At 50.0% G+C, this 11,399-nt stretch overlaps 1 protein-coding gene across 1 annotated transcript in view; it reads left to right on the plus strand.

Annotated features, from left to right (window-relative positions):
- Positions 1–11,399, plus strand: part of RALGPS1 (Ral GEF with PH domain and SH3 binding motif 1) — a 229,692-nt gene that overhangs the window by 75,005 nt on the left and 143,288 nt on the right. The window contains exons 6-7 of the mRNA XM_025051195.1: positions 8,096–8,185; positions 10,902–10,994. Of these exons, the coding sequence (XP_024906963.1) occupies positions 8,096–8,185; positions 10,902–10,994 (183 nt within the window). The remainder of the gene's footprint in view (positions 1–8,095; positions 8,186–10,901; positions 10,995–11,399) is intronic.

Genomic DNA, 11,399 nt, shown 5'->3' on the forward strand with positions numbered 1-11,399 from the left:
TTCCGAGGGCAATCAAGGCGGACAAGTCCTGCCTCTTTTTTGGTCGCACTAGCACCTGATGTCCTGGAATTGAGACTCAGGGCCTCCGATTGCCCCGGCTTGTGTCCCAGCCTGTTCACCCTGAGCTCATCACTCTGACCAGCAGGACGGGAGGCCGGGGTTGGCCAGGTCTCGGAAACGGGGCTCCCCGTGTCGGTGGGGGTGGGGGAGGGCAGGCCACATGCACTGAGCGTGGAGGAGTGTGGTCCCTCAGGGAGAGTCAAGGTGCTCTGACAGGAAGCTGCTGAGGACGGTGGCCCAAAGGAGAACACGGGTGCCCCCCACAGCCCCTCCGCTCTCTCCCACTCTTCCTCCCCACCCTGGGCTTTCTCCCCAGTCTGTCTGCGGATCCCCCTTCTCTGTCAAGGCTCGTCTGCCTTCCCAACTCCCGCACACCGTCAGCCCAGTCACTGAACGTCCCGCTTCCTCTCGTCTTCAATGAAAACAATCTAAAAAATATTTATTGAACACTAGGCTCAACTTACTGGGTCAGACTCTGTGCTAAGCATTTTACCCGTGTTATCCAATTTGGTTTTCACAGAGTCCCCTGAGGTAAATATTTTATGCCCATGTTATAGATAAGGAAACCGAGACCAGGAAAGTGAAGCATTTTGCTCAAAGTCACGTAGCTGGTGAGTTTCTTCTCCCGAGGGGCCTCCCGCCTTTTTCCGAGCACGACTCCTGGTCTCGCAGATCTCATTCGTCGGAGGGCTGGAGACCGTGCTTGCGTTCCCCCTTCCAGATGCTAGCTCTGAGCCGTTATTCTTTCCACATTGTATAACCCGCTGTCATCTGGGGCTCGTCACTTCTTCTATTCATTTATGTATTTAACAGGTATCAACTGAACACATCCCAGGCCCTGTGCTAGTCACTAGATGTAGCCCTTGCCATTGTCAGCTCCGAGTCTGCTGTGGGGGACAGATGTGATGGCGGTGATCACAGTCTGGGGAACCAGCGCCAGGATGAGGACACCAGGGCGGGGGTGGAGGCGGGGGCTGTGGGAAGGGAGGGCAGGAGACTGCATCGGAGCCTTGGGGAGGGATGGGGGAGGAAGTGGCTGCGCCCAGGAGTAAAAAGCAGGCTTGGCGATTGACCGGATGTGGAGGGAGGTGGCAGGGAGAGCGAAGGCGGGTCAGCCTTCGAGATAGTGAATCCAGAGGGAGGAGCATTGCGGGAGTAGGAGAGGACTTAGGTTTGGACATGTGGGCTGAACTATGCAGCAGGAAATTAGACATTTGAGTCTGGAAGCCAGGGGAGAGATCTGGCCTGGAGACGCAGATATTGGAGGCATCTGGGTTTGAAGGCACGGGAGTAGATGAGCTCATCCAGGGCGAAGCAGGCCCGAGTGAGAACCCGCGGGCTGCTGACATTTAAGGGGTGGCAGAGGAAAGGGGGCTGAGAAGGAGCAGCCTGGGGCTGGGAAGAGCACTCAGAAAGGGTAGTGTCTCGCATCCGTGTTCCAGGAATGAGGGAATGCTACAGAATAGGCCAGGGGTTAGACCAGGAGAGCCCCTCGACTTAGGCCGCATGGGCTCGGCCGCAGCAGTTCTGCGGGGATGTGACGGGGAGGGGTGGGCAGTAGAAGCTGGGGTGGCGGGTGTGAAGAAATCAGGAAGGAGGTGTCAGTGATGCTTAGGACAGTGACCCCCAGGGAGGAAGGTGAGGAGGGAGTGTCTGGAGCGGGTGAACACATCCGGCGAGCTGGTTTCTGGCCCTTTTTCTTTTCAGTGGGAAGAGCATATTTTGAATGGAAGGAGCCAGTAGACCAGGACCTGCTGAGAGAGAGGGAATGTGTAATGCAGCGAAGCCCTGGGGAGGCGGGGGAGGCCGCGACTGGGGCCTCTTCAGCAGGGCAGAAGGACACAGACGTGGGCTTGCTCACCGGAGTGGAGCTCGCGGTTCACGGCTCCTCTGCCCTCAGTGAAATGGGAGGCGAAGCGGGAAGCAGTGGGGTGGGAAGCCTGAGAGGTTCGGGGCAGCTTGAAGAAGCCACCTCGGAGGAAAGCAGAGCTGGCTGTGGAAATACGGAGAGGCGCTTGGGGAGAGACAGTGGTCCCCAGCGTGTGAGGGGGTGGTTTTCTCTGGCTGCGTCCCACAGCCTGGGAGTAGGGACGAGGGGGCCAAATGCTTGGATTCATCCCCAGTTGGGGTTAGCAAAGCAGAGTTTTGGGAAGGAGGAAGGGGCAAGGGAACTTAAAGTGCTGGCTAAGAAGGGGGCTGAAGTGACAGATGACAGGGGATCAGTCTACCAAAGGGGAACGGGCTGCCAGGGCGTCCAGGGCATGGAGCGAGGGACGGACGGGCACAGTGCGGGGGCTCAGGGAAAAGGTTGGGACTAGGAGGTTGAAAGGTTGTGGCCAAGACTGGACTTTGAAGTTTCTGGAGCAGAGCCATCCCGGGTCATTATGGGGAGGAGGCTGCTGAGGTGATAGGTGGAGAACAGTCACAGGACCTGGAGGCCACGGTCACTCACCGATGCTGCAGCCGCCCAGGGAAGGAGGTAGGGTTTGGTATGGAGAGGAAGACGGTGGTCCAGACCCTGATCTGTTTACCATCTCTGTAGCTTTACTCTTTCTGGATTTTTTGTTGACATCTTCCAGAATGTGAAAAAAAAGTAAAGGGGGAGGAGTGTAATCATACATGTGTCGCCTTTTTGGACTGGCAGTGCACCTAGACACAGACTTTATGCTTTTCATACAAATTAACTCAACGTGGATCATAGACCTAAAGATGAAAGACAAAACTATAAAACTTGTAAGAAAAACAGAAGAAAATCTACATGACCTTTGGTGATGAGTTATTAGATATAACACCAAAAGCACAATCCACGAAAGAAAAAATTCAAAAGTTGGACTTTATTAAAATTAAGATTTTCTACTCTGTAAGAGACACTGCTAAGAGAATTAAAAGACAGCGCAGACTGGGGAAAAATATTTGCAAAACACATATCTGGTAAAAGACTTGTATCTAAAACGTACTCCTGAAACTCAACCGTAAGAAAACACCCACCAAAGATGGTGAACAGACACCTCACCAGAGATGTACAAATGTAAACATATGAAAAATGCTCAACATCATTTGTCATTGGGGAAAATGCAAAACACCAGATACCCACTAAAATGGCTAAAATACAAAAGAAAAAAAACAACTGACAGTACTAATTGCTTACAAGTACCTGGAGCCCCACAAACTCTTGTTCATTGCTCATGGGAATGCAAGTGGTACGACCTAGCAATTGTGCTCCTAGGTATTTACCCAACTTATTTGAAATCTTACACACACACACACACACACACACACACACACACACAAAGCATGCACACATTTATAGCAGTTTTATTCATAATCATCAAAAAGTGGAAGTAACGAAGATGTCCCACAACAGGTGAATGGCTAGACGAACTGGTAAAGTCGTATAAGGGAATAGTAGTTATCAAAAAAAAAAAACCCCATTAAGCCATATAAAGACATGGATGACTCTTAAGTGCACAGTGCCAAGTGAAAGAAGTCTGAGAAGGTGACATATATATGATTACACCACCCTCTTTTTTTTTGACATTCTGGAAAACGTCAAAAATAGTTCTGAAAAGGTAAAACTATGGAGATGGTAAACAGATCATCGGTTGCCAGAGGTCTGCGAAGGGGAGAGGGTTGAGCGGGCGAAGCACAGGGGGCCTTTTCACGGTGACGATGATACCATAATGTCGGGTACGTGACACTGCATTTGTGAAAACCCACAGAACTTCATAGCACCGAGAGAAAACATTAGCATATGCAAATTTCTAAAAAATTCAGTGTGTTCTTAAACTGGGATGCAGAACATAACAAAAGAATCTATATTATGAATATACAAAACGACCTCACTAAGTAAGGCGGGTGAGGGGGAAAAGTGCCGACCCAGGTAACTTTGGGAATGAGTGGAGCTGGTCCAACTGAAGACAGAAGGAACCGCATGTAAGCGCTGGACTCTGTCTGATAAAGCTGTTTCCCAAGGGGGCGGGTGACGATGCTGGGGCCATCATGACCCGTGAACGCTGGAACTGAATAATTAAGGAAATGGATGGCAGCGGGGACAGCCAGGTTTCTCACTGTCAGTGGGGAGTTACAGACAGGCTACGCGAGAGGCTAGCGTGATCCGTACAGTAATGGATTGGAGCTGGAGACGTCAGGATGGACTCATATGCAGTTTAATGTAGATACAGATGGTTACAAGTAGAAATATGTATAGATAACGTATATATACATGGGTTAGCGCGTGCGCGCGCGCGCACACACACACACACGCACACACACACGTACTTCCTTGCCCTACTGAGAGGGCCTAGAAATAGTGATACCCCACAGCAACGAGCACACCTAGCACCCAGGTCTTGGTGTCTAATACCATAATCTACTAAAAGGAATCAAGGCTCCTTGGAGAAATGGCTGGTTTAGGACTGGGGCAGGAAATACGCAAGGTGAGCCTGTGGCATCTGATAGTGCCAGAACGTGAGGAAGCGCCCAAACAAGCAAGCAAGCAAGCCGACACCGTGCTGGGGGTATGTCAGAGGGATGCAGGAGCCAAGTGAGAGCTCTCAGTGGCCAAAGCTGTAACAGTTTGAGCAAGAAAATAACATAGCATTGGATTATAACCCTAAGTATAAAATAAATAGATGAGTCCCTTCTGATATAAATAAATGATTGAATAAATAAACGGAGACAACAAGACAAACCTCCTATGCAGAAGAATTCCAGATAATTTATGTAGAAGTTTTGCTCTCAAGAAGGTAGAGCCCAAGTCTTCACTTCCTCCCATAGTGACTTCCTTGGAAAGTTTGAGGTGAAAGTATTATTTATGTAACCAATTCCTTATTGATAGCCATTTTCCCCCTAATCTTTTGCTTTATAAACAGTACTTCAGTGAACCCTTGTACTTATGTCCTTCTAAGTTTCTGTATATCCATAAAATATTCTAGAGAGAATAGAACTTTAATATCTTGAAAGATATGTTCAGGTTGTTCCTCAGAATAGTCTTATGGATTTATATTCCCCCAAATAGTATATTAGAGTATATGACTCACAAAAGGTTAATGCATTTTCTTTAATATACAAAGACCATTTACTAATCAACAGCAAGAGGACAGATATCCCAATAGAAAGATAGGCGAAGGACATGAGTAGATAATTTGCAAGGCAAGTAGTACAAATGACCTATAAAATTGGTAACAAAAACTTGAAAACAAAAGTGCAAAAAATGTTAATCGAGTAGTCAATGAAAGAAATGCAAACTAGAAACAGTGAGACATTATTTTGTCCATCAGGTTAGTAAAGAGAAAACAAGTTGTAATAACTGGTGTTTGCTCGTGTGTGGGAACATGGATCTGCTCAAACTTGTTGATAGATAAACAAATAGACCTTTTGAAGGCCAAGTTTTTTATATAACTTTCGAAAAAAGGTACACAGACTTTTATTCACTCTACCTTACAGGAATTTACCCTGAGACCTTAATTAAGAATGTATACAGGTATATATATGCTCACCACAGCATTGTTTATTACAACAAAATAATTAGAAATAACCTACCCAAAATAGAGGGTTACTTAATGATGATACATGCCTAAGATGAAATATGCGGCAGCTGCTAAAAATCGTGTTGTAGAAGAATATTCACTTAGAAAAATTCTTCTGATAATATGATTAACACATACCGGTTTAATGGAAAAAGACAAACATGTCTTATTTGTGGAAAAAAGACTAGAAGGACACATACCACAGTGTTTATCGTGGTGGTCTGTACGTGACAGCAAGGTTGCAAATGACTTGTCTTTTGCGCTTACCTCTGTTTCCTTTATTTTCTGTATTGAGCTTTTCTTAAATTTTATAGTTAGAAAAGAGACAAAAAAATGTTTAAAACGGCTGGTCCTACCTTCGCAAGATCGTTCTTCTTCGCCCCTTCTTTCCATCTGCTTCCATGTGGCCCTAGCTCAGGCCTCCCGTCTCTCACTTGGACATTGCACCAGTGTCCTCCTGTTGGGGTTCCCTACAAAAGGATCTCACCCGTTAGCCCTCCTCAGAAGCCTCTGGGACTGTCCCCGTGTACATAGGGTCTTAGGGCCTCTGGTAACCCTGTTGCCCCAGACCCCCCCCGCACTCTCCCTTTTCAGCGTCAGTCTCCCTCATCACCTCCACCCCACAGAGCCCCTGCAACACCAGCCCTATCGGCCTGGCCCGCTCAGCTCTCCTCGGCCCCGGAATATACAACCGCCCATCAGTCCTGTCTCTACCTGTTTAAAGTCTGCCTATCTCTCAAGGCCTGCCTCCTCCAGGAAGCCTTCCTATATCATCATCTTCCCCACACTCCAGGCCATGGTCACCAGCTGCCTTTTAATACAGTGATTTCTGGAGGATGCTGCCCCTCCCTTGGGTGACCTCCATGTCAGGCAAGGACTGATCAGATCTGGACGTGGACGTGTGGTGCCTGGAGCCTACACAGTAAGGGCTCCATGGAAGTCCGTTGAATTCAGCGGACCCAGCGTTGCCTCTGCACACCACGTGATGCAGATCACGGTCAACTCTGCCATGCTCCGTAATTATGCCTGAAATACGTGTGATTTTTTGGCAGGCAGGAATCTATTAAATTATACAGTACATATAAATGATCACATTGGAGATCGTGTGGCATAAAAATGCACATGCATTAAAATAGAAAGTTTATGGGCATATCACTTAGAGTCCAGAATATCTTTCTTCCATAACTGGCTAGTAAACAGTTGAGTCTGAACTTAATTTTAGGCAAGTCCTTGGAAAAAATGATTCTATGGAAACCCGGGCATGTCCTGGAGGAAACCACAGATAATTACACAGAGAAAACTTTTCTGTAATATTTCTGCTTAATATGAAAAGGAAAGTTTTGATTCTTGGTTACTCTTCCCTTGTTTTTTTTTTTTCATCGGAAAGTGACAGTATTTCAGGACAGAGAATACGTTTGGATGTGGCCGTAAACCTGCTTTGCTCGCTCGAGAATATCCTTAACTCCTTTTTGCTCTGTAAAATGGAGAGGCTTTCAGTGCCTCCGCTTCCGTTTAATCCCGCACGCCCGCCGCACTCCGCCCAGCTCCCCCGCCTCGCTCCGCGGCGCTGCCCTTGCTCTCTTGGGCGTCCGTGTTTCACACGCAGTGGTTGTGTTAGTGAAACACAAGCAGGCACGCTCACCGCTGCCCAGAGTTCCTTGGCACGAAGCCCCCGCTGTGTTTTCTGAGATGTCGTGCGAGTCAGCTCCGCACTGGTAGATGGCTTTCTTGTTCTCACGAAAGGACTGGGGTTCGGGGAGGTTGGTGAATGTGAAAGGCCGAGCGGGAACGATGTTCTGAACCAAACGTACCAGTAAATCCTTTTGGCATGTGCTGTGTCCAGAAACACATGCCCCTTAACTTGCATTGCTTTATGGAACTTTAAAAGATGCTTATGAGAAAGAAAAAAAAAAAAAGGTGCTACTAAATCATTTCAATGAGTATATGTGTGAGCCTGTCTTAGAAAATTAAATTTTTTACAATTTTGCGAATATTGGTAAATCCTTCTTGTTTTGGATCTGGCCGGGAACATGGATCCCATGGGTGGTACTGCCAGGAAGCATGTATCTCTGGCCACGTGTCCATCTGTTTGTCCGTTCATCCATCCATCCATCCATCCATCCATCCATCCATCCACGGCCTCCTCACACTTGGGAGCCTTCTGAGCAGGAATCCTGTCTGCTTCATGTCAGAATTCCTTGCAGTACCTTCAGAGAGACTCATGTTGTGGAGGCCCAGGCACTCCCCTGGGTGACGACGGAAGTACTTACTTCTCTGAGTGCCACGGCGTGTGTCGGAGAGGTGGTGCTGAGCATACGGGACCCGCCTGCGGGGTGGGGCGTCACAGAGGAACCCCTGACCCCACGCAGCCTTAGGCTTTGCTCTCCCAGTTTCCTAGCCTCTTAGACTACCCCAGGACAGTGGCGGGCGAGGGTGACGTGTGTGGCCCGGCATTTAACAACTTTTCTGGTGTGTGTGTGTCTGTGTATGTGTATTTAACTCTACAGGTCAGTTTTTGGGTTGTACGAGAAATTCTAACAGCACAGACTTTAAAAATAAGGGCAGAAATCCTGAGCCATTTTGTGAAAATAGCCAAGGTAAGCTGTTTCCCCTTCTCCCCATCCCCTTCCTTTCTTCCTTTTTCTCAAAAAATGTGTTTCCTCAGTAATTTGGGAGCAGCTTTGCTCTGGGCCCGGCAGGCAGTGGGGTGTGACCTGACTTCCCAGGCAGGGGCAGCTGTGCGACCAGCCTGGCTGCCCGCTCGGCCTCCCAGCCCCCCCGTACACACTGGCAGCGTGCCTCTCTGCCCCATGATTTTGGCAGCCAGCTCTTCCCTCTGGCCTTTGACACCCTCCATGCGGCCCCGGGGGCTGTCCCCAGGGCCTGTCCTGGGGCGCGCGCCTCCTGCTGCAGATTTAGCGGGGGTCGGGGCTTGCTGCGTTCCAGTTAGCATTGGCGTTTGTCATACTGTCACATCCTCACAACTGCGTCCCCAGTCAGCAGAGCTCATGCCCCCCGTCCGGAGCTCACTGCCTGGCCGGGTGACCTGGGTGACCCTGGTGACCTGGCTGCCTCCCACCACCTGCCCCCCTGGCCTGCGTCGGGTACCAGGCTCACATGTACATCCCGCCTCTCCCTTCCCCTTCCCCCATGTCTGCCAGCCCCGGCCATGACCGCGTGGGCCTTCCTGGACCCCTGTCATCACTTACACGGCCCTGCCAGCTCCTCCCGTGCAGTGCTCCCGCCCGCCAGGCTTGCCCCACTCAGCGCAGCGCTGTCTCTGTCTGGCCCGTTACTGGCTTTGTGTGCGCACGGTGTCTTGCCACCCAGATCCTAGGCCAGCTCACCTTTACTGAGGACCGTCACGAGCCAGGCGCCACGGCAGGTGCCTTACTGAAAGAATCGCTCACAGTATTGTTATCCCAGGAGGAAGGGGAGTGTCAAGGCCCAGCGCCCCACAGAGAGTCAGTGGGAGCATGTCTGTCTGCCCCAGGGGCGCTGTCTGCTGCCGCTCATGAGAAGGTTAAGTGCATCCATCTATAAGAATGTCAGGGGCAACGGACACTTCTATGGCCTGTGCATAGTACTTGGGACCAGCTGGGCTTAATTATACTTGTTGCTGTCAGCGAGTTCGTGCTGGGCCATGTGAGAAAGTGGGCTTAAGTTCCAGCCCACCTGGTGCTTTCAGTTTGGAAATGACTTCAGGGTCCTGACCCAGGGAACCTGAAACGGTCCCTCCTTAACTTCTGCCGTCTTCCAGCGGTGGATCATCACGCTGTAATGTGCCTTGGGGGTGTTCTCGTGTAAGCCACCTCCTTTCTCTGGGCCTCGGTTTCCCACCTATACGATGAAAGAGGTAGCTTTGGTACTCTGCCGGCACACCAACAGCTCTGAAGAAATTCTGTGACAGGCATAGCAATCCAGATACGTAGGGTGAAATTCAGTTCACGCAGAGATTCTATTATTACACACAGGAAACAATTAGGGAACGTTACAAGATGCGTGACATGCAGTATTAACTGTGCGAGAGGAGAAGTCTCTGCGTGGGAGCAGAGCCATGGAGACAACACATAAGGGCCTTTCATTCATTTGTTCGTTTTAGTAGGCCCTACTGTGTGCTGTACTGGGTGCCGGGGACACGATGGCGTACACAGCTTCGTCCCTGCTTTCAGGGAGCATGGTGCAGGGTGAGGCAGGCGTGTAAAAGCGAGCACAGCCCGGCGTGCTGCGGAGCTGTGCACACTGCTGTGGGGACAGGCAGGCGGGGCCCCCAAGCTTCCTGGATTTGGGAACGTGGTCAGCAGGGAAGACATAGTAGAGGAAGTGGTACCTGAGCTTGGAAGTACCCAAGACGAGTGCTGGCGGGGGCAGTGGGGTTGACAAGTCTTCCTGACAAAGAATGAGCACCCCACCTCGCACCGAGCACTCACCGGGGTGCAGGCACTGGTCCAGGCAGGGTTTATGCGCTGTCCAGGCAGGGTAAGGACTGTCGCTACTGTGTTGGAGGTGCCATGCTCACCTTCCGTGTTTTAAATATGAGGACGCCAAGGCTCAGAAGGGTTAGTCTGCCACGTGACACACAGGTAGGGGGAGCTGGGATTGGAGGCAGGTCTCTTGGTTCCGTGGAGCCTGCTCACCACCCAGACTTCACTGACGCCCAGGAATGAGAGCTGGAAGCCCAGTCCTACTAACCGGTTTCCCTCGGCACACAAGCACGAACAGGCGATGGCATTTCCCCATACTTAGCCTCGACTGGGTCTCCTGCTGCTGCCCGTGGTAGGGAACTTGCCTGAGACTGAATCGAACCCAATGTTCTCCCTAATTCATGGTGTGGTTCAAAGACGCATGGTCAAGCGATAAGGAAGCGGAGCCCTGGCCTCCCAGCTGACGGGGATGGTGTAGACTGCTGGCATCTTTCCTCAGCCCCTCATTCCAGGTGCCTCAGTGATCACAGAAGACCCACGTGGACGTCGTTGGCACAGCTGAGGTTCCGGTTTACGAACCGGACAGTTCGGATTCATCTAAGAACATGAAGGACGTTATCCAACCTTCTCCTGAGCTACGTTTTTGTCCAGCCACCAAACAATCAGCTTATGAAATTTTGCAAGTGTTTTAGATGCAGACTCACCTTTTGACAGTTTGAAAGCAAAAGAGCATATGGTTTCTATGAACTTCCTAGAACTGTATTTTCTACATGAGATATTTTTAAGTGTAATTGAATTTCATAAATATGACAACATTTGGTAACACTTGAGTGTATTTTTGTTCTATTGTTTATAGCAGCAAAATAATCTATTCCATATCTTTTTTCAGAAACTTCTAGAACTCAACAACCTTCATTCTCTCATGTCTGTGGTGTCGGCATTACAAAGTGCACCCATCTTCAGGCTGACAAAAACCTGGGCTGTAAGTTACCCTTCCTAAGTCTGTTCCTTTGACTTCGGCTGTCATTTCACTGGGGAAGTCCCTCATCCCTTGAGCCCCAGAAGGCTGTCTCTGACTGCCTGCCCTTGGCCAGCAACAGAGGATGACTGGGGGGAGTGACATGTTCCCCGGGCATCCTTCTCCTTCAGTGACCTCAGCCCCATTTGGGGACAGGGAAGTTGTGAGGACGCTGACGGGGACGGGGTTGGAAGCCCCTTAGAGTGGAACTTCCCGTACCCTGCAATGTCATGTGTGATGGTTGGGCCAGCGACATGACTTCTGGCCTCCACTTGGCTGGTATTCTTCGGGCTCCCAGCTGCCCTTCGCAGCTGCCGTGGGTTGTTGGCCATATAGCTAGAGTGTCTCTGGAGAAACCCGTGACCCTCA

This window comes from Pteropus alecto, unplaced genomic scaffold, assembly GCF_000325575.1.
Source record: "Pteropus alecto unplaced genomic scaffold, ASM32557v1 scaffold67, whole genome shotgun sequence".
In the NCBI taxonomy this organism is placed as follows: Eukaryota; Metazoa; Chordata; class Mammalia; order Chiroptera; family Pteropodidae; genus Pteropus; species Pteropus alecto.